Below are 27,806 nucleotides of genomic sequence, written 5' to 3'. Positions count from 1 at the left end.
CTCTCTCTCTCTCTCTCTCTCTCTCTCTCTCTCTCTCTCTCTCTCTCTCTCTCTCTCTCTCTCTCTCTCTCTCTCTCTCTCTCTCTCTCTCTCTCTCTCTCTCCCTCTGTGTGTGTGTGTTCGCACGTGCACAGGCTCAAGCAGAGGGATCCAGACGCAAATCCAGTTCCCGTGGTGATGAGAGACACCATTAGTTTCCTTTCCGAGCAAGGTAACTCTTTTCTTGTGGTGGTAGAAACAAACCAATCAATGAATGTTTCTCTCAACAAGAGCTGTCTTTTCTGTGTCTGTGTGTGTGTGTCAGGTTTGGAAATTGAAGGGATCTTCAGAAGGTCTGCCAACGTCACTCTTGTGAAGGAGGTCCAGCTCAGATACAACTCAGGTAGGATCAAAAATCCTGTTTAACCACTTCTAAGGAAAACTGGGATTCCACAAATTATGTGTTAATTATATGTAATTTACTCAGGGATTTTTTGGTACACACAACATTTCTGGTCATCTTCTGCTTTTCTGCTGACTTGGCACCTGACTATCGTTGCTAATTTAATAGAGATGGTATAGCAGGCAGCACACTGTTTATGTCTTGTTGTTGTTTGACTTTGAGACAATTGTGTCATCAGGACTGATGAAGTTAGCTGCTTAGCTCTGCGGTTAGCATAACTGTTTATTATTAGCCGCTAGTCACTAGCTTAATGATAACAGCTACAGACGTAAATGTTTAATACTTCAATGTTATCGGAACGGTAACTTTACTGAAAGGACCCAAGCACTAGGAAGTCAACGGTTCGATAAATTTGCTTTTGGATAAAATGTTTCATTTAAAGGTATCGTTAGTGTTTACAGATGCAGAGGGTGTTACATAAGAAGCTTAACCCAAGAAATAAAATTAGAATCAAAGCCAAATTTATCCCAAGTGAAAAATAGAAAGCCCAGCTCTACCCACTACGACTTCAGGAGTGTCCGATCCATGTGAGAATATAATGTTGAGTAGCCTTCTGGTGTCAGGGAGAATGGATGTCTCCCTAATGGGAAGCTTGTCTTGTATTCAAAAATTATTGAAGACATCACACTTTGGAGGCGGAGGGTGAGAACCTTAGCAAGGATCTTACAATCTATGTTTAAAAATGTGGGACTGGTCTGTAGCTCCCACATGAAGTAGGATCCCTGTCGTTCTTCAGGAGCAATGAAATAGATGCCTCATGAAAGGTCGCTGGCAGGCTGCCTTCAGGAAAGGAGTCATGGAACGTTCTTACAAGGATGGGAGCTAATAGCATAGAGTACGCCTTAAAGCACTCGACTGTAAAACCATGGGGACCAGGAGATTTCCTCTTCTGCATCGACTTGATCGCTTCATGCACCTCCAGCAGAGAGATGTGTCTACCGAGGGTACGTTGAACAGTCTAAGTGATTAGGGGTCGCTGCAGTGATTGGGCTGCATTCAGAGGTGTATAGTGCGGTGTAGAAATCCTAAAAAGATAATCACTGGATCAGAAGTGTGGCTACTCTCTGGTAGTTGAATTTTAGAGATCACTCTAGAAGCACTAGCTGCGCAGGCCCGCTGCGCCAGGAGTCTCCCTGCCTTATCTCACTGCTCAAAAAAGTTTTGTTTGGATTGTCGTAGCTGTCTCTCCACCACACGTGCCATTAAGGGGCTGTGTTCTGAATGTAGTAGTAGCCGTTTCTTACATAAAGGGGGGCATGGAGAGTTTTACCAAGTTTTAACAATTCCTCTGCATTTTCCACCAGCCTAGCCCGTTTGGCCTTTTTCATTTGAGAGACATAGGATATCACCTGTCCCCGAATAGTAGCTTTAAGCGCTTCCCACAGAGTTCCACTGCTGACATCAAGGGCAGTGTTTCCCATTCATAGACCAATGTGTGGTGCTGTGCCACAGAATCAACACCGACCGCCGCAAATTAATTCCGGATTATATTCTCAGAGAGAGAGAGAGACCCAATGCGCGCACCTCACCGCAGCCTGCTTGTGTGCCGACGGTCTGCAGTGTGTGCGCATAGTTTCGCTCTAACTTCTGGTTGGTTTGAAAATCTAAGCTAGGGATGTAAGGATGCATCAGTTAAAATCGATTAAAATGTGTGACGATTCAAATTGGTTCTAACTCAGTTTTTGTCTTTGGGAAATTAAGAAGTGGTGCATCTTCATCCACTGCTTCCCTATGCGCAGGGCACTGTTAGTGACACAGGCTGGCAGCTGTGCGGAGCAAGTTATTACATAGATCTTTTCAGGAATTCCTCAGTACACTCTACGGAGGCTAGTCCGTTTGTGTGCAGGTGAAGAGTGACGGAGGATGGACTCATAGCAGACAGCTGTAGCTACTGATAGTCAGAGCAGAGAAGAAATAAGCAGATAAGTGTTGAAGTTTTAGTAAATGTTTCATATTTGTTCAAACTGGTTTGTTTCTGTAAACAGCCCCTCTGCTAACAGAATGGTGTTCGTGTGTACAGAAATATGAATAACCTGAGTTCTCTGTGCTCATGTAAACACTATATCCTGAATAAGATCGTAAGCCTCATAAACTGGATATTCATGTCCATGTAAACGCACTCATTAATGTAAATGCGCAGAGATCTCAGCTTCTGAAAATACAGATATGCTGATATTCCTTAAAAAACATGTCAATAAACTACAAAAAAAATTAGAATTACACTGTAAGGGTAAATATGTTGATGACTGGAACTTCCATGGGTGCAGCATAAAACAGATGATGGTGTTTTGTTGTACAACGTGTGCAGTACATGTTGGTTTGATGTGGTCAGGATGTGACTAGTAAGGAGTGTTTACATGTAAGAGACATCGCTTGCTAAAAATGTTTAGTTAAATTGTACTCATTGTTAAACAGACTTTTGTTTTTATTCGGCCACGTGAACATGACATCTGGGCAAGTAGACTGTGACCTGTACTTGCTCTACGGGCATGTGCTTTTGAAACCTTAGTGTCAACCCCTGCTTTAAAGAATTAAGCTTGAGCTCAATCATTTCAAACGCCTCCTGTAGATTAAAAAAGAAATGTGAGTGACAACCGCTGTATTACTCTGTCCTGTTTTCTCACTTTTATTCCAAACTCTGACCAACACCAGACTCCCTTCCCTGCACAACTGTGAGTTTCAGGATGATTTGGCTGAATGTCATCGCGCTATCGATCACCGTTTGTCAGTCTGTACAGGGGAGAGGTCAGAGCCCCTTCCCCTGAAAAGGTCTCCATACGGCCCTCCACCACACATTGCTACCTGGTCTTTGGGAAATACTGAGAGGTGTCATTAAACGCGGATGTAAGTCACAACAAAATCTTTAAACTTACTATCCAACAGTAAGTGTGACCTTAACCTCCATGGTGAACGTGGAATTGTATCCCATGGAAAACTAATGTCAACCTAAAAGGATCTGAAATTCCCAACTGTGATGTGTTTGTTTTCACTCTGTGTGCTGATTTGGATAGTGTAATCTGTGTAGGAGAAGATCTATCGAGAGTCACATCCTGCACCAGATTAAAGTCTCCACCCATGATAATGCTGTTACACGGATAAGCTTGGGGCGGCGAGTTGGACTCATTAAAACGTCTTTTTTAACCACTAATACTTATGCAAATAACACCAAACCTCTGCAGTAGCATGAGAAGAGTTCCGACACATTAACCAAAGCACCAACAACATAGTATGTGAACAGATAGTTTATTTAAAGAGTGTTTTGAAAGACTTGCTTACTGGCCCCGGTACCTGCTGCTCCATTCAAGTCGATTACCAAATACAATCCAAAAGTTAGAGCCCATTGATGATTTATTTCAGCAAAACATGTAAACGTTGTAGAGACAGTGTTGAATGGTGCTCTCAATTGTTGATTGTTTATTTTATTTCCATTAATGAAGATTTAATTTGTGACACCTGTTAAGTGGGTGTGGTTAATAAAAGGCCTGCATGCAGCTGAGTCTGGTTGCAGTGAGTGCCATGAGAAGCAGCAGAATGTGTCTTGTTTCTTGTTTTCTCTCCAAGTGCTGTGAAAACTAGGTTTGCACTTTTAGATCGTGTTCCCACCGGTGTACTGGTGATGTTTAGCATGCTGTTGGCACCATGAGCGGACGGGCTGCAGATACAAGCCGCTGGTCGCGGCTTCTGTTTGATGGCGATGAAAAGCGTTATGAATTGTGGGAGACAGATGAGCTGCTAGAAAGTGCAAGGAAAAATGCCAAAGTCTATGCTGAACTCATTCAGCTCATGACGATAAAAGTTTGTCGCTGGTGATGCCTGAGGCAGCCGATGACGGATAGGTAGCTCTACAGATTTTAAGAGACTATTATCAAGGTAAAGAAAAGCCACGCATCATAAGCCTGTATACAGAACTGACTTCACTTCAGAAATCAGACAGTGAAAGTGTGACGGAGTACGTGATCCGTCCAGAGACCGCCATCACAGCGCTAAGAAATGCCGGTGAGACATTAAGTGACGGACTATTGGTAGCAATGGTTTTGAAAGGTTTGTCCTTCAAACCATTCACGATCCATGTCACACAACGCGATGAGACGATCTCTTTTGCTGAATTTAAAACAAAGTTACGCAGCTACGAGGACACGGAGAAGATGCGCGCCACAGCAACAGATGACAACGTAATGAAGGTGCGGCAGCAGAGAGTGACACCAGTCGGTACAGGTGACCGGGGAGCTGAGAGGGCCGCAGCGGACGTGGTGTGCTTCCAATGCGGTCTGAAGGGACACCTAACCAGAGCCTGCCAGCGTAAACTATGGTGCAGTCACCGCAAGAGGACAACACACCGGGACACGACCTGCCGACGGAAACAGCGCCGGAATCGAGACGACGCAAGAAAGGTTTCTGGGGAGACAGATGACCAGGACATGGAGTATGCCTTCAGAGTGAGTGAGAGAGCAGCAGGAGTCGACGTAAGGGGCCTGATGGTCGTCTGTGGGGCAACCTTGCACATTGTGACAGACCTCACCATGTTTTAGAGGTTTGATGACAGGTTCCAGGCCAAGACACACTGCGTGGAGCTGGAAGACGGCACGCGGTTCAAGGGCGTGGCAGAGCGCCGAGGTGATGCAGAAGTCCGTCTGATCGACAGCAGAGGAAGACACCTGAACGTAAGGCTGAGGCAGGCGCTGTATATCCCATCCTTTTCACAAGACATTTTATCTGTGAAAGCAGCTACTGCCAACGGAGCGACTTTGCTCTTCAAGAAAGGGAAGGACGTTCTGATCCACAAAGACGGTACCAAATTCCATATTCATGTACATGATAGACTATATTATTTGCACACAGTAAATAATGATGACAACAATGAATGTGGTGATCAATGCTAGGTATGTCATGATTTGCAAACATGGCATGAGATACTGGGGCACTGTAACTATAATGACATTCAGTGGTTACACAATGTTGTGGACGGTATGAAAATTAAAGGTTCAACAAACAAACCTCTACATTGTGAAGTGTGCACTCAGGGAAAATTTTATCAGACGAGAAATAGAGACCCTGATGTGAGGGCTAAAACCCCTCTAGATCTAGTACACACAGACTTGGCAGGACCAATCCACCCAGAGTCTAGAGATGGGTACAGATATGCACTCTCATTTACTGATGATTTTTCCAGTACAGTTTTTGTGGATTTTTTAAAGAACAAAAGTGATACAGTCCTAGCTACAGAGAAGTTTCTAGCTGATACAGCACCATACGGCAAGGTGAAATGCTTCAGATCTGATAATGTTACTGAATTCACAGGAAAAGCGTACCAGACTTTACTTCTTAAAAACGGTATCAGACATCAAACATCAGCACCTTACTCTCCTCACCAAAATGGGACTGCTGGGCGCAATTGGCGTACACTTTTTGACATGGCAAGATGCAGGCTAATAGAAAGTGGTTTTCCAAAACAACTGTGGACTTATGCAGTCCAGACTGCTGCTGTGGTTAGAAATAGGTGTTTTAATAAATGCACAGAGCAGACACCAATCCAGATGCTGACAGGAAGACACCCCAACTTGTCTAGAATGCAAAAGTTTGGATCAGAGTGTTTTGCTTGTAAACAAGACAAGAGAAAACTTGATCTAAGGTGTGAAAAGTGTGTTTTTATGGGGTACGACAAAGACAGTCCTGCATACATTGCCTACTTTCCTGACAGTAAGAAAGTGCAGAAGCACAGACTGGTAAAGTTTTTTTGCTAAATCAGGTGTAGAACAACAGACACAGACTGATTTTACACCTGAGGATGATGACTTCACACAGCACAGGTCCAGATGTCCAGATCATCGTGTTAAAGTAGAACAAAAACCTGAAGTGGGCCACCACCAACCACAGACAGTTGAGGTAAAGTGTGAGCCTGAGTCTATTAGATACCCTTCCAGAGAGAGGAGGAGGCCAGACAGATACACAGATTGCCAAGTGTCTAAATATGTGTCTGAGGAGGAGACTGATCAAGTCCAGAGTAACATAGATTACTGTTATCGAGTGATGTGTAACATACCTGTTTCATTTACAGAAGCTGTAACCTCAGTAGTGGGGGAAAGCAGTGGGGGGTAGATGGGTGTATGCAATTAAAACCAATGTTGATGGGTCTGAGAAGTGCAAAGCCCGATATGTTGCAAAGGGGTGTGAATTATGAGGAGACATTTTCTCCTACAGCTAACATGACTAGTGTCAGAGTTTTGAAGCAGAAAGCAGCACAGGAAAATTTGACTTTACACCAAATGGAAGTGAAGACTGCCTATTTAAATGCACCCATAGACTGTGAGATTTACATGGAACAGCCAGAAGGGTACAAGTTGAAATCTCACACAGACGGAGAGTTGGTGTGCAAGCTTGAGAGGTCATTATATGGGCTAAAACAATCAGGCAGAAATTGTAACAAATTGTTAGATGAGTATCTGACACAAAACGAGTTTCTACAAAACCAGGCCGACCATTGTGTTTACACGAAGCAAGGAGAACATGAGAAGGTGATCATAGTAATTTGGGTTGCTGATTTAATAATTGCAGCAAGTGATGCAAATGCTCTGAGAGTTACGAAAGACATGCTTACAGCAAGGTTTAAAATGAAGGACTTAGGGAAACTCAAACATTTTCTTGGCATTGATTTTAACCAGAGTGATGACTGTGTGACAATGTCACAAGCAAAATATGTTGGGAAAATCCTGGAAAGGTTCAACATGCAAGATTGTAAACCTAGGTCAACACCACAACTACACTGATGATGCTGTATTGATGAGTGATGTTTCAAGATACAGAGAGGCAGTGGGTGGTCTGATTTATTTGACTGTCTGTACAAGACCAGATTTGTCACAGTATTTTACTGAACCTACTGAACAGCATTTTGGTACAGTTAAACATATGTTGAGATATCTAAAAGGCACAAGGGATAAAAATCTGTGTTACAGGAAATGTGATGAGAACCTGGGTATACAAGCTTACAGTGATGCGAATTGGGCTGGTGATGTTAGTGATAGAAGAAGTACAAGTGGGTTCTGTGTAAGTCTAACAAAGAGCGGACCTTTAGTGTCATGGAAGTCCAAAAAGCAACCCACTGTAGCTGGCCACTTGTGAAGCAGAGTATATTGCTCTGGCTGCAACTATCCAAGACTGTCTGTACCTCACACAACTTTTAGATGGCATTGATAAAGATCTATAGGCACTACCTAGGCTGTATGAGGACAACCAAGGCACAAATGCTTTAGCCAAGAATCCTGTCAGCAGACAAACATGGTGTAAACGTGGATATAAAATACCACTTAATTCGGTACATTGTGAATGATGGGAAGGTTTTATTGGAGTATTGTCCATTTGACCAGATGGTAGCAGATTTTAAGACCAAACCTGCAACAAAATTTAAGTTAGCAAAATTTGCTAAGTTTATGTTCGGAGATAATTAAACAAAAAAAAACTGGAATTGTGATATTTGACTGAATGTAAATGTAATGTTTCATGTTTGTAATAATTTGAGAGCAAGTGGGGGTGTTGAATGGTGCTCTTAATTATTGATTGTTTATTTTGTTTCCATTAATGATGATTTAATTTGTGACACCTGTTAAGTGGGTGTGGTTAATAAAAGGCCTGCACGCAGCTGAGTCTGGTTGCAGTGAGTGCCATGAGAAGCAGCAGAATGTGTCTTGTTCGGTCGGTGCTGTGAAAAATGGGTTTGTAACGAGTAGCCGTTGTAAGGTGCTGCTCTGCCAACAGACAGATAAGCCGTTGGAGGTTACACACAGCACTCCCGTCTATTCATCTGGCAAATGCTCGCTCCCTGGCAAACAAAATGGACAAACTGCTGCTCTTTATCTCCAAAAACTCTGTCTTTCGTATCTCCACTGCCCTGTGCTTCACTGAACCCTGGTTCAGTGAACACATGGAGAAAAAACATCTAGACTCCCTAATCATCATTCTTGGGGATTTTAACATAGCAAACCTCAGCCAAGATTTTCCAAAATACAGACAACAGAAGTGTCCCACCAGGGATGCTAAAACACTGGCCTGTGTTACACTGTTTTAAAGGACGCTTATGGCTCCGTTTCCCGTGCTGCTTTGGGACTCTCTGACCACTGCATGATCTATATTATACCAACCTACAGGCAGAAGTTTAAGTCAGCAAAACCTGTAGTGAGGAGAGTTAAGAGATGGACGACTGAGTCAAAGCTGGAGTTACAGGCCTGCTTTGACTGCACAGATTGGAGTGTCTTAGTGGCTGCACACGAACTGACCGACACTGGGACATCCTACATCAGTTTTTGTGAGGACTTGTGTGTGCAGACCAAAACCTCCTATACATACAACAACAATAAACCATGGTTCACCTCCAAACACAGAAAGCTGCGCCAGGCCAAGGAGGAGGCTCATAGAAGTGAGGACAGGGCCCTGTACATACAGGTCAGGAACACACTGACGAGGGAGATCAGAGTGGCTAAGAGGTGCAACTCTGAGAAGCTGAAATATAAGTTTACAGCCAACAACCCTGCTTAAGTGTGGAAAGGCCTGAGAGATGTAGAGGGTGAGAGAGTACTGGCAGAGGAGCTGAAGAGCTTTTACTGTCCACAACACTCAACCTCTGTGACATTCCCTCTCCTGGCGCAGGCTTGGCGTATGATTTTCTCCTTCACCTGGTATCTGTCCAGCCTGATAATGACTGGCCATGGTCTCTGCCCTGGGTTTGGCCTCTGGGCTAGCATGCGGTGGGCCCTGTCACATTCTGGCGGAGATTCCAGGAAGCCTTTGCCGAAAACTTAAAAAAAAGAGCAGCTCTTCAAAGACTGCTGTCGCCTGTGGCCCCTCCACTGTCTCACGTATGCCAGCAACTCAGCGTTGTCTCTGTTAGCGTTGCACAGGAGGCCTCGAGTGTTAGCAGACGCTCGCCTTGTAGATTTGAATTTACCTCGGGGGGCCCATCTTCTGAGTGTGGTCGGACACTGTGGTGTGGACATGGTCCAGCTTTGCTGGTTATATTTTAAGTAATTTAAATAATTTCCCCCTGGGATTATTAAAGTATTTCTGATTCTGATTCTGATTACGGTCGCCAACTTAACGTTTCTCAGGATAGAGTAGTTGGTTTCTTAGCGGCAGTGTCGCTGAGTGGGGAGAACTTATTGGAAATATGAACAGGTTGGTGGTTAACCCTGGGCTTTGTTAATTCAGAGCTATACTTCCCTTGGACAACATTCACCGCAGGTCCTGGTGGCTCGGGGTTTGCTGGGGTTCGGCTAGCAGAAGTTACACTATGTCAGATACATGTTATCTACAGTAGCGAACAAGTGACTTTAGGTGGTACATTTACCGTTATCACTAAACGAGGCAGGGTAATTGATTAACATTTGACACTTGAGCAAGAGAGAGTGGGAGAGGGAAAAGCCATTACAAGCTGTGAGGCTAACTGCTAAGTTAAAGTGACTTACAGAGCTTATAGCGTGTAAACAACTGTAGGATTAGCAAAACAGTCGCTGATAGGAGGGAGCGAGTCACTACGAGTGACGAACACAAGCACCGTTAATGAGAAAATACGTCTGACCCCTGCTCACCTGTGCATATGCATATTTGATCAATTTCATTTTTCCTGTAAAGATGAAACATTTTCTTTGTAGCAAATAATTTGAAAAGAAATCTGGCGAAATATGTTTGGTGGCTTTGGAGTTATGATGGATTGAGAAAAAATAAAATGACTTCTTTGGATTGAGTTTCTTTTCTTATTACAAGTGTTTGTGTCTTTTGTAGGTGCAACAGTGAATTTCCGAGAGATGGAAGACGTACACTTGGCTGCTGTAATTCTGAAGACATTTCTGAGGGAACTACCTGAGCCTCTGCTGACCTACGAGCTCTACAACGACATTGTCAACTTCACATGTATGTTCAAACCAATTATACTATGTTTACAGTTCCTATAGAAAGTCATGATACCTTTTTGATAGTCACTTTTTTTTGTTTTACAGCCTGAAATGATAATACATGAAATTAAAAAGAAATCCAGTGTGATTTACACATTTTGCCTGACAACATTCAAGTGTTTTTTTTTTTTTTTTAAATTTCTGAAAATTAATAAAAAATGAAATACTAGAATAGCAGTGTTGGAAAAGTTATGAGTCCTTCGTGGAGGCACCTTTTGCTTTGATTACAGCCATCAGTTTGTTTGGATTTGTCTCTACCAGCTGTGTGCACCTAGATTGGGAAATATTTCCCCATTCTTCCTGCAGAACTGTGAGTTCAGTCCAATTCTGTGGTGAGCGGTGATGGACGGCACTCTTCAAGTCCATCCACAGATGTTCTGTAGGATTCAGGTCAGGGCTCTGACATGGCCACTCTAGGACATTCACCTTCCTGTCCTTTAGACACTGTGTTGTTTTGATGGAGGTGTGTTTTGGGTCGTTGTCATGCTGTAAGGTGAACCACTTGCCGATTTTCAAGAGGGACAAGGGTTTTCCTTGAGAATTTGGGTGGACTTGGCAGCCTCCATTTTCCCTTCAATCCTGACCAACTGTCCAGTCCCTGCTGAAGAGAAACAAGCCCACAACATAAAGCTGCGGCCACCATGCTTCACTGTAGGGATGGGCTATCTTGGGTGGTGTGCTGTATTTGGTTTCTGCCAAACATAGAGCTTAGAGTTCAGCCCGAAAAGTTCAGTTTTGGTCTCACCTGACCATAAAACCTTTTGCCACATGGCATCAGAATCTTCAGTATGGTTTTATTTATGAGACTCAGTGTGACATATTTTCAGAAGAGGCTTCTTTCTCTTCACCCTGCCACATGTAGAACTTGTGAAATTGTTGTCACATGCACAGATGGACAGACCTCTGCCATTTAGACTTGCAACTCTTTCAAGGTCACCATGGGCCTCTTGGGAGCTTCCCTGATCAATCTTTTCCTGGCTCGGTCATCCAGTTGGAGGGGCGGCCTGATCTAGGCCAGGTCTGGGTGGAGCCATATGCCTCCACTTCTGGATAGTTCAATTAAATTGTATTTACAGTGCCATCTCATAACAAAAGTTATCTCAAGACAGTTTACAGAGTAGGTACAGACCACACTCTATGACTTATTTATGATTTACATAGACCCAACAATTCCCCCGTTACACAGTGGCATCGAAAACCTTCCCTTTAACAGACAGGAAACGTCAGACAGACCCAGCTCTATGGAGGACGGACATCTGTCTGCACCGGTTGGGGAGGAAGAAAGGGAGAGAGAAAGAAAAGAGAGAAAGGACAGACAGATGGACAGAAAGAAGTACAGAAACAAGTCCTTTGTCTGAAGCTATTAGAAGGTCATTAGTAATTTTTACCAGTGCTGTCTCGGTGCCATGATTCATTCTAAATCCTGACTGGAAGTCCTTAAATAACTCATTATTATGTTAAAAGTCACACAGCTAATTGGTGACTAATTACTCTGAACAGTGCTTCAAAGTTAAAGCCTTTGAAGTCTTTTATATCCTTCTCCTAACTTGTGCCTATCCACAACTTTATCCTGAGATCTTTCTAAAGCATCTTTCCAACCATGGTAAAGTCTTTGTGTTACCGTGCACGACTAGGAGTGGAATCCTCGAAGAACAGCTGATTTTATTCTGAAGTCAAATCAAAAACACCACAGTTGATGTCAGGTGGAGGCCAATTAACTCGATGTGGGATCTAGAGGGTGATTGGTTATACCTGAGAATGTTTATAATAGCTACTGTGTAAATGTGTAAATCACGCTGGAATATAAATTTTTTTGATGCATTATCATTTCAGGCAGTAAAACAAAAAAGTGACTATTTCAAAAGGGAATCATGCCGTTCTATAGGCACTGTAGTTGAAGTAATACTGATTTTGCATCAGGGTAGTATAGCACCAGGGTTATTATCAGTGCGTTATCTGTTAGGGCAGATGAGCAATATTCTATTAAAGGATAGTTCAACTGGGCTGTAGCTAGATTCTCTGACAACTGTCTAGTGTCATGATTTCTTATTTCAATAATTAGTATTTATTTAATTCATTTGAATGGGAATTTTCTATACTATTTTTTTTCACTGTGAGAATTCCAATACATCTCTTTCTTCTCAAGAACAGAATTTGATGGAAACTACTACTACTCAGGCCACAAAATCAACTTAAAAAATGAACAAACAGGCTTTGGATTGGTGTTATTCCTCTGATTTGGTTACTTTGGATTCTCAATTCTGCCACAATATCGCAAATGCCATTTTAATCTTTTTGTCAGCACATTTAATAGAAGTAAGGCTTCCAGCCTCCTGTAATATGTGCACCTCAGTACCTGGGTTAAAGTAGGCCTTTTGTAGTAGTTTGACACTTTAAAGTCTCTTTAAACATTTATTAGTTATTTTTCATAATTGATATGAGCCACTCTTCACATCAGCATGAATGAAATCCACCGCACAACACTTATTTAAAAAGAAAATATGTCATAATGGGTCTGCACCGGCGACCATAATTTCAGATTGCTTGTCCATCCATCCCCACATCGAGCCTCGTGTGATCCATCCTGATCTTGCGTGCTCCATTGTATTTTATTTGTAGATCAATCCGGTTCCGTGTGCCGGAGAAAATTTAAAGTTGTGTGCCCAGCAACGTCCAATCAGCGTTGGTTTTGGGGCAGGTTTAAAGTGAAAATCCGTAAAAAATCATCCCAGGGTCTTTTTTGGCAAATGCACTCATAAAATAAGCCATGGGACAGTTTTCTGTGTAACAGCTCTTAACAGAGAAATCCAGAAGAGTCGTTAACAGCCATGTGCAGCTAACGCTGATTAGCACGGGGCAGCACGATGAAAGCATTAACTTACTTAAGTGTGACGCAACAAGAAGCGACTGTTCAGTGTAAACAACTTGGCGGTTTCTACAGATGAGATGAGCGCAGCTATTGAACAAGTTTTATCAGAATTAGAGAGTATTCCTTCTCTGAAAGAAGAGCAAAAAACAGCACTGGAGGCTTTTTTACTAAGGAAAAGATGCAAATATCTTTCACCGACATGTTTCTGAGCTTTGCCTCTACGCTCTGTTAGTATGTCATAGGCTTTGATGATCTGATTGGCCCGTCTATCACCAACATAGGTGGTGATAATCAAACAATCAGGGTGGTTTATCCAATCAGCAACCAGTATTTTCGCCACTTCCCAAAAGATCTCCGAACGAGAGTTACCAGATTGATATGGAGAGCAAATGCAAAATGTGAACAAATCCATCTAGTGGCCCATTCTTAATATCTTAGGAACCCCCGGATGTATTTTCTTCACATTTAGCACAAATGTCCACTTGGACTGAAGGATTAGCTTATCAGAAATTGGAGATCAAGGACACTGTTACCTCACAAAAAGCATTTTCGACAATAGCTTAAGAATCCCTACGCTGTTTATGACAACATATCGCACAAAGAGGGGAGAGGGAGAGGGGAGAGGAGGGAGGGAGGGAGAGAGAGAGAGAGAGAGAGGGAGGGAAACAGGGAGAGAGGGAGAGAGAGAGAGATTTTGTGAAATTTGATTACTGTGACTAAACCTGGGTTTTTGTGCACATGACATTTAAACATAACGTAAAGATTTTCTACTAATAAATGTACATCATCTACATCCTGAATGAACCCTAATTTACAATGGTGTTTGGTGTGTTCCAGCTGTATCCAGTGACAGCCAGGTGGTGTCTTTGAAGGCACTGATAGAGTCGCTGCCGGAAGAAAATTATGCATCGCTGAGATACCTCATCACATTCCTGGGACAGGTACAGTTGATAAACTACACTCAACAGTTACCGGGCTGTGTGTGTTTAGGTATTAGTCGACAGTTGCATGAATGAGATAACCAACAGTAACTTTACTCTTTGTACGTGTTTGTTTAGGTATCAGCCAAAAGTGAAGTGAATAAGATGACCAATAGTAACCTGGCTGTGGTGTTTGGTCCTAACCTGCTCTGGGGGCGGGACAACGCCATGTCCCTTAGCGCCATTGGGCCAATCAACAACTTCACCCGAAGCCTGCTGGACCAGCAGCATCTGGTCTTTACCTAAATCTCATCCCCTTCACCCTTCAGTCTCCCTCCCAGTTAGAAACACCCTTTTCCATTAAAACATCACACACTTTAAAAAGATCCTGTGGACCAATTGCATTTCATTTTCTTTCACACCAGTCCTTACATTCTGACTGGCCCATAAACAGTGTGTTGTTGCTGTTATGTAGGCTGTGTGGGCTTCTGCTAGCTTCTGACCTACATTTCCATTTCCATGTGATGGACTGTAGCCATATGTCCCCCCCATAACCAATTTAGCACCACATTCCTTCACATTGGTTCATTTAAGTCTGGCAAGTCATGGACTATTGGTGCTTGTCTCATAATGTAGCAGCAATTATAAAGAAATTGTTACTAAATTCTATAATTTCATCCCACATACTAAATGTTTCAAAACTTTAAAGATTTGCCACAATAATTGTAATTAGTGTGAATGGAAGTTTAAAAAATGGCAGTTCAATCTCATAATAACGCTAATGCACTATGAAGTGTCTGTTACATAGTAAGTTTCTGACACTTTCACCACAAAAAAATTCCAATCCTTATTGCATGTGTTATATCTCTATTTAAAGATATAATCTGTACGATTTGCATCTAGTTAATTGTCTTTAAAATTGCTATCTATCAAAGAGTGGGTTAAAACAATGCCGATTGATCATATGACCCAAATGAAAGCACTTGTTCTTGCCTCTTTTCCAAGTATTCCAATCGATGTGTCTGTGGCGACATTCCCTCCCTAAATGCAAATGTGCTACGTTGCCGTGCATTCACACCAGGAGCAATGGAGGCGATTAAATCGCCCGGAACACGGGTATCGCATTGCTTGCTCACATTTGTTAAATTTTTGATCACCGCTTCGATCGCAGGTAGCAGCCGCCGCGTTCAGCTAACTGCAGCTAGCCCCCTGCTCAGCCTACTCTGCTGTTAAATGGTGCGTATTGCTAGTGCTATCTAGTAGGGCTGCCCCTGACCAAGGATTTTCTCGGTTGACCAGTGGTCGTCATTTAGAGCGATTAGTCGACTAATCGATGTATATATTGATTAAACCTCTGAAGCTGGACAGGTGCTGCCTGTTCTCCAGTAGATCAGACCGGGATAAGCTTCACTCTGCAATGATGCTTTCTTCTTCTTCTTCTTCTTCTTCTTCTTCTGGATTTCTGGCAGACTAGATTCCTGAAGGCACATTTCTGCCATCCACAGTTCAAAGTTATATGCATTATAATATATCCATAGGAACAGTGTGGTGTCCCCCAAGGACTGCAACAATGGTAGCTTTGGCTAGCCCCTGGATCTATCACAGAGAACTTTGATGATGCTTACCGCAATCTCAACGCTGATTTGCTGTCGCGGCACACACGCTGAGGCGCTGGACACAATCAGCCATAGCTCTTAACGCCCAAATTGTGTCGTCAAGAGCAACATTGCCTGTCACCGCGTCATTTACATTGAATTCGAATGGAAGCTTGACGCTTTCATCGCCTTGGTTGGTCTACCCAGCTGGAACTCGTCACTGTAGGTTATATTGCGCACACTTGTACTAGGGAATCGAGAATTTCCAACTTCTGACAGGTAAACGTACAATGAAAGGGAACCTTCAAGTCTGAATTCCGAGTCAGGTTGTAGTTACATCTTACCGCCAAAGCGGCTGCTAGAAACAGCCATCTCAATTCTTACAGATTACAACTTTAAGTCTCTCAGGCCCTACCTGAGCACAGTATGGCTATCATCTTTTATCTCTATAGGGGGGTTAATAGCAGATGGAGATAGATGTATACCTGTGCTGTGCTGTCATCATGTAGTCATGGCTGTTTTCTATGTATTGCCAAACAAAAAACCCTGGCCCCCAGCAGTCACAGAGGGAGAGCAGGGTGATAACACACAATCAACGATAACTACAGATAGAAACGTCCCCTCTAGGATTATGATCTTAGGATCCAAACTTTAAAATAGAGACGTAGAGAATTGAGGTGTGAGTTTCTGTATCCATGAAAGTCTAACTTACGTACTTAAAGTGAAATTGGTACCAAACATTGTGGACAATCTTTGAAATGCTATAAATATTGTACCAAGTAGTAAAGGGATGTGTGATTCTACCAGCAGATAATTAAGTGTTTAGAACCCAAACACAGCTGTGTTTGTAGATGAATAGATGAGTGCTGCACCTGGACTCATTGCTGTAATATCCTGATATTTACTGATATTTCTGATTTTAAATGGCTCTCTCCTTACTATATTTGACTTGAAGGGCCCGTCCATACAAGGACCTGTTCTCCTGTGACCGCACATTTTTAGTATCAGTTAGGCCGACCATCCACTCGCAGTCTGCTTTATCTGAGGCTGAAAACGGTCTTTTTTTGTAACCCGGTCCCAGAGTGGGAATATTTGAGAACGCCCCCATGGCGTTGTCGTATGGACGGCAAAACTGGATACTTTGGCATCATCTCTCCTCCTCGGACCTCTAACCCCCGCGGCCTCAAATAACAACAACAGCGCTGCAGCGTGGAGAGAGACAGACTGAACTGGTCTCTGAGCGGCTACATGGGAATGAATTAGGCTGACCACATATTTCTCCTTTTCCCTGATGCTCTGAATAAGTCGCTAAATTGGTCAGTTTTTCTAAATCAAGTTCTAAGAAGGTGTGAAAAGTCTCTAAATCTAGCGAGAAAGTGGCGCCTTTGAGTGCTTTGGGACAGGGAAGGGGCTCCCAGCAGCACCCTCTGATCATTGAGGACACTAACTGCAGAGTGAGCGGGGCATCCGAGTCCAAAACAGCACAAAAGTCTCCACTAACACCAGAAAAAAGGGACACATTTCTCTCTAGGATGGAGGAGGATTTGGGAAGTCTCCAGATTTGGAGAGAAACTCTCCAGTGTCTGAAAACTTTTTAAGAACGAGAAAAAGGTTGTTTTCGATCGTGTGGGCGTACCCTAATATTGCATTAATAATAATTTTCAAATTTCCCCACTTTTCCCCCTCCCAACGATATAGTTATCTTAACACTATTGTCATGCTAGTAATTTCTCGTCTTCGCTCATCAGAGAAGCTTTTTAATTGTATGGGATACACAGTTAACAAAACTCCATATGGTGAAGGAGTAAAACATACCGATCATTTCATGCAAATACACAAACAATTCGGCATGCGATTAAACTAAATAGTGCACAGGGCTTTTATTTACCTCAATGGTAGAAATTAGTATGATATTCCTTTCAGATGTAAACGCTCTGTATGGGTTTAGTGACATTTTAATATTAATATAGCTGAAAGCAGAAATGGTGCGTTAAAACCCATTCATGGTCAACAAAATGTAGCAGAAAATTAAAACAGCAGCTGAGCATAGTCACTTAAGCTAATTTAATTATGTTTAAAGATGGAGTGAGACCAAGCCCCCACCACAGCGACTCCCTGATTGATCCAATAAGGAAGTGCCAAAAATTGCAGTTCGCCACGTGTCCACTAGGGGCAGGTTTCATAATGGAGCAGTGTCTTATTGACCCCCATGTAAAAAAGGCCGTTGACTCAGGGCAGAATGTGTGAGATCTGGCCGTCAGGCACAGTTTGTGCACACGTCACAGATCCTCGCCTTCCCGCTCACACATGTTACATTATCACATAAACACGCTTCAAGCTAGGCATACGCTAAATAAGCTTAGCAATTGCTATCCATGAGTAAGTTAGCCAGCCTACCTCCGTGTAGCGTGTACCTGTTGCTGTTTATCAATAAGGGAAGAGACGGGCACGTTCACAGGAATCTGGTTCACACACACTGACGAGCACTCTGTGGGAGCGGGGGAGGGGCGTGAGAGTTGCAAACATTCGAAATTCGAGTCACTTCGATCTGCCAGACTTGACGACTGCAGCTTTAATATGTGAAAATGACACAAATGACAGGTGTATATTTTTTGACCACTTATCCAGTCCTTTTCTCGACCCTTCTCATCCTGGCTTGGCGTACGTACAACTAATTAAGCCAGGGTTATCTGACCATACTAGGTCAAGTCTGGCTTTTTTATTTATCCCAGATTTCTGAATTCTACTTTTGTGCAATTGCCCCACGGTTGCTTGAACAGGAGATAGAGATGATTGTCAGTGCAGTGCAGCAAACAGACATAATAATGACTTGATTTAGACTTTAAACACAGTGTAAGACTTTCAGATTTCAGACTGCTTAGTGTTAGCATACCCATCTGGGAACTCTCATTTGGAGATCTTTAGGGAAGGAGCTTAAAATACTGGTTGCTGATCAGATAAACCAACATAGGAGGTGATTGACGGGCCAAATCAACCAATCAGATCAAGAAAGCGTAAAACATACCAGCAGAGCATCGAGGCATAGCTAACTTGCTCGATAGCCATGCTGTTTACACTGAACAGTCGCTTCTCATTGCATCACACTTAAACCCGCCTCAAAACCAACACTGGTTGTATGTTTTCTTGGCGAACGGCTCCAAATGTTCTCCATCGCATGTTACCAGACTGATCTGCAGGTAATATAAAATGGAGCTTGGTCTCACAAGGCTAATGGTTCCCAGATCTCTAGTTAGGACCCTGTAGAGGGTTGCAAGATGAGTCTGACAGGGAAAAAAAAGACAAACTATTACTACTACCCCAAACTGTGTTTATATTATCTTGCAAAACTTGTTATTCTGAGGGTCACTGGCAAAAAGGCTAGGAACTAGTGACCTAAAGTACAACTGTGATACAAAAGCTGTTCTTTAAAAAACCATGTCCGCCCAATTTAGCTACATCAGTCAATACTAACTACACCCCAGGGTTAAGATTTGACTAAAAGAGAAAAATATAATCTGTTTCAGAGGCTAGCAGTTTCCTGCACTTTACAACATGTTTGACTGTTATTTTTTTCTGTTTTATCATATACGGTTCAGGCATTTTCTTTCATGTATTAATCAGGTGTAATTCCCATGCCAAATAGTATTTCTGCATTTGTCACTGTTTATATTATGTGGTATGTCTTCAAATTTAATTAATTTCCAAAACTGTTTTCTCATTTTCTCCCTTCCCTTCAAATTAAAATAACTATTTTAAATTAAGTATCTCAGTGTAATTTTGACATATAGTTGTTAAGCGCTACAATGTTATACTGTATATGACTTTGGCTGTGACAGAAACAAAACAGGGTTAGCTGTTTGACCTTTGTGACCATGATCAGTTGTGTCTTCTTCTTGTACTTGTGTTGTATGTAATGACTCCTGGCCAAACTATGCTATTGAATCTTTTTTTTTTTTTTTTGTCTATGGCCAAAATACTAGCAGTGGGTAAATATTAGTGTTGTCATGTTGCTATAATGCTTAATATGATGTAACAGAAAACCACCAAAAGATATGAGATTTAGTTTGACTGAAACTGAAAGCAAGAAAAAAAACAACTAAAATGTTTACCTGTTGTAATTCACAGTCATGTCAATACCATGGTTATCGACATGTTATTAGTGTGTGTGTTTTGTGTGTGTGTGTGTGTGTGTGTGTGCGTGCGCGCGTGTGCCTGGTGTGTGTCTGTGTGTGTGCTCGTGCCTTAATTGTTTCCCCCAAGTGTTCGTGTGATTTGCCATCAAAGTGCCGGTGTGCCCGTTCTGCCATAGATTATAAGGACACGTAGTGAGTTCAACAAAGCTTTAGTTCTTAGACCGTGTTCAAAGCGGCATGTTAAAGTGTAATTCTGGCGCAAAATCACCCCATGGTCTATTTTAGTATTTATATACAATTTATTAAAGGAGAAATCCGAGAGTCGCTAACAGCCGTCCGTTGCTAACAGTGATAAGCTCGGGCAGTACAGTGAAGACATTAAAATGTCTTTTTTAATCACTAATACTGCTCAAAATAACACCGAACCTCTGCAGCAGCATGAGAAGAGTCCCTACACAGAAAAACTACCAACAACGTAGTTAGTGAACCCAGAGTTTATTAAAATAGTGTTTTAAAGACTTACCTACTGGCCCCTGTACCAGCTCCTCTCATAGTAAAGTCCATTCAAGTGGATGACCGAAGTCAATCCCATTGGTGATTTATTTAGGAATCGGTCGCCTCTTCCAATTTATTCTGGGGACATGGAAAAAAAGTGTCTAGTATGGTGCGGTTGATGAGGGATGGGACTCCTCCATAACAGTCACACAGCCTGTTGCAGTATTGCAAAATGTCACTCTGTTGGCAGCAGAAACATTCTTCTGCGGTGCTTGGGCTCACAGTACCCAGAGACACACCAAAAAATACCCACACACAGAGAAGAACTGCCACAAACCACAACGATTATGTGTTTTGCTTGAATAAATCACCAATAGGCTCCTTCCTTTTGGATTGCATTTGGTAGTTGACTTGAATGGACTTTACTATGAGAGGAGCTGGTACCTGGGCCAGTAGATAAGTCTTTAAAACACTCTTTAAATAAACTCTGGGTTCTCTAACTACGTTGTTTGTGCTTTGTTTTCTGTGTAGGGACTCTTCTCATGCTGCTGCAGAGGTATGGTGTTATTTGGAGCAGTATTAGTGGTTAAAAAAAACCTAATACCTTCACCGTGCTGTCCCGAGCTTGTTGTTAGGTTAGGTTCTTTATTGTCAGTTTTTTTTCCGAAAAAAGGCACAAGAGCACAGCACAGGGAGCGACTCTGATTTCTCAGTTAATAATTGTTACACGAAAAAAAAACTGGCTCGATGGCTTATTTGATGTATTTAAGTGGCGAAAAAAGACCCTGGGCTTATTTTGGCCTGAATGACACTTTAATAGGCTTAAGGTGCCTTGAATGGAAAACACAAAGAGGACAATGGAGCTCCTGTGCAAACTCCTAAAGCTTGTTGAACACAGCTCTAACTCTAATGGATGATCCGAGGCTTGAGAAATCGAACCTCATAATTGTAAAATGCATCGTACTGAAGAGGACTAATGTTTAATTGAATTTGAGTTTTATCATTTATCTTGATATTTTCATATTTAAGAAATGTAATTCTGAAAATTAAATACAAAATTGTATGATTCGCTTAGATTGTTTTATTTTATTTTAGTTTTATTTATTTTTTTATTAATCATGGCCCTAATCCTTCCTCAGTAGTACACTGTAATTTACTGTGATTTACTGATCGAAAAAAATAGAATATCGTGGAGAAAGTTCAATATTTTTGTCAGTCATTTCAGAAAAATGAAAATTATATATATTGTAGAACCATGATATGCAAACTAAAATTTTTCCAGCATTGTATTTTTGATTTTTATTTTGATTATTATGCCCTACAGCTAAAACATAAATAAATAGAAAAGATGTATCTGAAAATATTAGAATATTCCATTTCGAGTTTGAGTAAATCACTATTCATGCAACATCAAATACTCAGTCTGGTTAAGTACAGACAACCACAAACGTAGAGGAGACTGTTGACCTTAACCTGACTCTCGCCAGATGGATCTGCCTTGCTTCCGCCTAGCTCCACTCATCCATCTGGGATCGCTCCATAGGAGAGGAGTTTGGGGACCAGTGAAAAAAATGGCTTGCATCGAGTAAGTTGGCTGTGCACAAAGTTGCGTTTTATCCGTAAGTTTTCCTTGCACAGATGACATTGAACATTTACCGACATTGCACTGACTGCACTGCTGCTATATCCAAGATGTCGGCTGTTCTGTTTCGGTTTTCCCTGCGTCGCTTTTATCAGCGTCACAGGTTGGATTCCATGTGGGTGGTTGAAGTGCAAGGCCAAGTGATTTATCCAATCAAATGCAAGGATTTTGGATAAGGCCCAGCCCTCAAACACTTTTGCTATGGAGCGATCCCAGATGGATGAGTGGAGCAAGGAGGAAGCAAGGTGGATCATAATTCATTTGGCGAGTTGGATTATGTTGACTTGACAGTTGTCCGGATGACACTCTTTGACACCCAAAAGGAAGGCTAGCCACAGGGCGTTCATTGCAAGATTTTTGGGTGATAATTAATCCCTGACAGTCACTCGCAGCCAGACGTGGCTAACACTGAGTAGCTCGGGGCAGAATGCTGAACCATCCTAAACAGCTATTTTTAACCACTTACTTCCGCAGTACCATGATAAGAGTCCCTACGCATAAAACAAAGCACCAACAACGTAGTTAGAGAACCCGAAGATTATTAAAAAAGTCTGCCATAGCATTCCGCTACGTCCATATTGAGAGGCAGTCCATACAAGTCGATTACCGAATGCACTGGAGTTCAGTTCTATTGAGGTTCAATAGAACTTGGGCTGTCTTCTGCTGCCTTCTGCTAAGGCTAGTAGCATTGTAAAACAGTCTTTTTAAATAAACTCCGGGTTCTCTAACTACATTGTTAGTGCTTTGTTTTCTGTGTAAGGACTCTTCTCATGCTGCTGCAGAGATTTGCTGTTATTTTCAGCAGTATTAGTGGTTAAAAACACTTTTTGGATTGCTCACCTCCGCCCTACTCAGTATTAGCCGTGTTTGGCTGCTAGAGACTGTCCAGGATTTCCCTGTTAATAGGTGATCACCAAAAAAACTTGACATAAATTAACATATTTTTGAGAGGTTCAAGATTTCAGTAATATAAATCCTTATTTGATTGATCTTCTGAAATATTCTAATATTTTGAGATATTTTTTATTCTCTTGAGCTGTAAACCTTAATCTTTAGAATTAAAAAAAAAATATGCTTGGAATATTTCACTTTATTTATAATGAATCTAGAAAATTTGAACGTCTCACTTTTTGAATTAAATTACAGTAAAACAAAGCTAACCTTTCGACTATATTACATTTTTTTTTAGCGGCACTTGTATTTTTGTAGTTCTGTAGTTTTTTTCCGGAATATCCAGTCAACCAAATAACAATTTATAATTCACTAACATTTTTAAATGATTACACCATATTACAACTAGCATCAGCTGTTGTTTTAAATGTATAATGTTGCACAACCACATTCTCTCTCCACTTTATAATCTGATTAGATATTACAATAATTAGCCATTATTTTTACAATACCTTTACTTTGTTGTGTAATATCAACCAAGTACAAGTTCTCTTCAATTAAAAACATTTTTGCCTCTGCTCTGCTGATCTATTGCACCCGTTTCCCATCGATGGATCTTTGTACTATAACTGTTGTCATGGTGACAGTGAACAATATTTCTTTGTTTGAGACATTATCTGGTTTCCAGGCTAATTTATTGATACTTGGTGATTTTTATTTTCTGAACTCTTGTTTTTCATGTATTACTTTTGATATTTTGTGCATCTTAGTCTTATATGTGTATGATTTTAATGTTGATATACTGTATTATCAATGTGTGCAAACAACAAAACAAATGGTGAATAAAAGCCTAGGTTGGGATGATCACTGAACGTCTCTGACATTTATCTAGCATGACTTTCACACAGCTTTTGACCAAAACCCCCTCATCAGGCCGTATATAAGTACACAAGGGATAGGCAGTTCATAATTGCAGTTTACAAGGTCTAAGTACATATGAAACTCCTCAGATGTAGAACAGATAACATAAACTGAGGATTAATCAATACAGGAAGTAATAAGGAACATAAATCAATAAAAATATACCGCCTCCAAAGTGTGATGTCATCAATAATCTCACTGGACCAGACAGGCTTCATGTTAGGGAGACATCCATTCTCCAACACCAGAAGGCTGCTCAACATCATATTTTCACCTGGGTCGGACACTCCTGACGTCGTAGTTGCACTAGATGCAGAGAAAGCCTTAAACCGGGTGGAATAGGGTTTTCTATTTTTCATTTTGGAGAAATTTGGCTTTGATTCTAATTTTATTTCTTCAGTTAAGCTTCTGTATGTAACCCCGCATCTGTAAACACTAACAGCGTCCGTTCAGCATATTTCCCTCTCAAAACGTGGGACCCAGCAGGGCTGTCCGCTCTCACCATTGTTGTTCAACATAGCCATCGACCCATTAGCCATTATCTGGCTTAAAAACCACAATGAGTTTGAAAGCATCACTCATTTTGGCCTGGTCCACAAACTCTGCTTATATGCTGATGACCTCCTCTTATTTATTTCAAACCCCACAACCTCCCTCCCCCCAGTTTTATCAATCCTAGATCCGTTTGGACACCTATTGGGGTATAAGTTGAATATTAGAAGAGTGAGTTGTTTTTTGTCAACAACTTGACGAGATCACTCCCACAATCCATGTTTCCCTTTAAAACAGCAGACGAGGAGTTGAAGTATTTGGGGGTGTTTATTACCAGCTCTTTCAGGGACCTTTTTCAAAAGAACTTCCAGCCACTATTGGATAAATGCAAGTCAGACTTGGGAGGGCCTCACCCTGTCCCTTGCAGGCCGGGTTAATCTTATTTAGACAGTTATTTTATGTTTCTGTACCTGTCATGAACGGTACAGAAATAACCTACAAAAATGGTGGCCCCAATGCAGACACGGACACGAAGTAAAAGTACAAACAAACGTTTAATGGTAACTAACACAAAAACACTACAGGGTAAACAGTTAACACAAATGACGAGACGGTCGAGGGAAAAACAGGAACGAGGAGACGACGGAAGAATCAGGGAGACAGACGGGCAACTACGGAGAAACAGAGACAAACACGATTAGAAAATACTCAATGACGGGGAGCATGATAACCACAACGAGAAAGGGGATGCCAATCCGGGGGGAATAATTTTACCAGTTACGGGTCTACAACGGTCCGACGCTGCATGCCTGTCAGCTCAAGGTATTTATGGTGGTACAGGTGATCAGCGTAACAGGCTGCAGCTTGGGGGAAACGCCTACCGGACCTAAGTGACAGAGACAAGGGAAAAGAACACATGCAGGGAAACACAGACAGAGGGAGACAAACTCTTACAAAAAGGAAGAGAGGAGGATACTGTCAGAACGAGTCTTGACAGTACCTTTTTCAACATCTACCAATTCGTCTTCATAAATTGTTCTTTACTAAACTAGATTAACAGCTTAATGCTTTCATTTGGCAAAATAAACCAGCCTGTATCAAAAAATGTATTCTTCAACTCCGCCCATTGTCATGCGCTTCCACAGTTATCTAGAGCGGGATGGAGTGCTGAACGTGGTGAGGGAGAGATACCGGGAGAAAAGAGATATTCAGTGGTAAGGCGACATCATTTCCTTCTTCCCTGACATGACAAGAGAGGTGGTTGAAAAGAGACGAAAGTTTTCTGACGTCAGGAAGAAGCTTCATGAGATGGATGTGCGCTTCACACTGGCCTACCCAGCAGTGTTTCGCTTCTCATGGAAAGGGTGCAAAGTGAGCTTCAAGGACCATCGCAAAGCCATGAAGCTCATCACAAAAGAAGCAGAGCCAGAGTGATCTAACCCTGGAAATGTAAAAGGTGGGTCAAATCATTGTTTCCAAATACAATACAGCGATTGACGTAATGGACACTTGGTAACGTAATCCAGGCAGTGGACTTTTGTTTTAACTATGGACTTTTGCAGGACACAGTTGCATGGGGGCTAATGACTATCTATAGAATGATAGCTTTTTATTAGACCTTGTTATTCCTTTTTTATTTATTTTGAAAAAAACTGGATATAACAGCATGGGCAGGCTTCCATAGTATTTCTGACAGTCTGACATTTTATTTTATTTATTTTTCCTTTCATTTTATTTTATTTATTGGCCTACTTATTTTTTGGCCTAATTGTTATCATTTTATTTTTTCTTGAGTTGTGAACTGCAGCATTTTGTCCAACTGCCTGCCTGCCTTCAAGATCAAAGCTGGATTAACACAGTGTTGCAAACCAAAACATGTAGTTTGAATTTTGGATATTGACTCAGGGGGGTTGGGGAGGTATTTGGGGGCATATCTTTGAAAACCCAAACGGACCAGTCCTAGGGAGGGTTCTTCTCAATGAATAAAGAGAATTGGGGAGTGACATGGGGAGGGTTTTTTCTATCGTTCATATTTTATTACTGTTCCAGAGTTAGTTTATTTTGTTGTGATTATCAGTTAAGAATGGGTTCAAGAACCTAGGCAGGAAAGATAGTTATTATTGGTCTAAGTTCAGAAGCACAGAAACACTTTGATGATTCTTGTAGACTTGCTTATCTCCCTCTTGTTAGGACCCCTATAGGTAAAACACAAAACATGGCTAATGGCTAAATATGTAAGGATACTTTCCTGGAATATCAACGGAATAAAAGACCCATTAAAGAGGAGGAAGTGTTTAAGCTATCTAAAATCTCAACAGACTGATGTGGCATTTGTCCAGGTGACCCTCCTGGTTGACTCAGAGGGGGTTAAACTTAAAGGAGATTGGGTAGGGCAGATATTCTATAGCTCATTCAATAGTAAGAAGCGTGGGGATGCAATTTTGGTGCATAAGAAACTGAATTTTGTATTATTGAAACAACATAAAGATGAGGATGGACGACTCATCTGTTTGGAGGCCATGGTTAACGGAATAAAGTTAAATCTATGCAATATATGCCCCAAATGTGGAGAATGCAATTTTTTTCACAAAGTGAATAAATAAATAGAGGGCATTGTCGATGGACACACAGTAGTGGGAGGAGACTTCAACCAAATCCTGGATAATGTCCTAGATACAACAACCTATAGTACAATTATACCGAGGGACAGACAGGCAATACATTTATTTATGAAATAATTAGGATTAGTTGACATATGGAGATTAATTAACCAGAGAGAAAAGGAGTACGCTTTTTGCTAATAATAATACTTTTTATTTATAACATTGCAACACAAATAATAATAAAAGTCGGAGGCGGTTGATGTTGCGTAGGGGAAAATAAGCAGACCAGGTGATGTTATTGATATGGGAGTGAAAAGATAGAGTACTGAGGATGACACCCGGACTCTTAACCTGTGGGGAGGGGGAGAGGGTGGAGTTGTCGATGGCTATTGAGAAACTGTCGGTTTTGGATAGTGTTGATCTGGAACCAATGAGTAACACCTAGGTTTAGTCACTTTTTAGTTTGATAAAATTGTAGGAAAACCAGGATTTTATGGCATCTAGGCACTCAGCAAGGGATGAGGGTGGGAGGGTGGAGGTGGGTATACTGAGGAGGTAGAGCTGGGTGTCATCTGCATAACAGTGCAAACTCATGTTGTACTTACGGAAGATATTGCCGAGGGGAAGAAGGTAAATGATGCCCTGGGGCACACCTGAAGTGACGGGGGAATGCTGGGATTTGAAGGATTGGAGTTGGATGAACTGAGTGCGACCTGAGAGTTAGGATCAGAACCAGTTTAGTTGAGTGTGGGTGATGCCGATGGAACGTAATCTATTGAGAAGGGTAGGGTGGCTGATGGTATCAAGGGGCGCACTCAGTCGAGGAGGATGAGGATAGTGAGTAGACCAGAATCAGCTGCCATGA

At 41.7% G+C, this 27,806-nt stretch overlaps 1 protein-coding gene across 2 annotated transcripts in view; it reads left to right on the top strand.

Moving 5' to 3' along the window:
- arhgap1 (Rho GTPase activating protein 1) overlaps nt 1-23,792 on the top strand; it is a 61,218-nt gene extending 37,426 nt beyond the window's left edge. For both annotated transcript variants that reach the window (XM_083937623.1, XM_083937622.1), the window contains exons 9-13: nt 135-211; nt 305-382; nt 10,211-10,339; nt 14,087-14,190; nt 14,308-23,792. In XM_083937623.1, the coding sequence (XP_083793749.1) occupies nt 135-211; nt 305-382; nt 10,211-10,339; nt 14,087-14,190; nt 14,308-14,475 (556 nt within the window). In that variant the 3' untranslated portion in view covers nt 14,476-23,792. The remainder of the gene's footprint in view (nt 1-134; nt 212-304; nt 383-10,210; nt 10,340-14,086; nt 14,191-14,307) is intronic.
- The last annotated feature ends 4,014 nt before the right edge of the window (nt 23,793-27,806 follow it).

Source organism: Echiichthys vipera, assembly GCF_963691815.1.
Source record: "Echiichthys vipera genome assembly, chromosome: 23".
In the NCBI taxonomy this organism is placed as follows: Eukaryota; Metazoa; Chordata; class Actinopteri; order Perciformes; family Trachinidae; genus Echiichthys; species Echiichthys vipera.
This window is presented reverse-complemented; position numbering and strand designations above follow the sequence as displayed.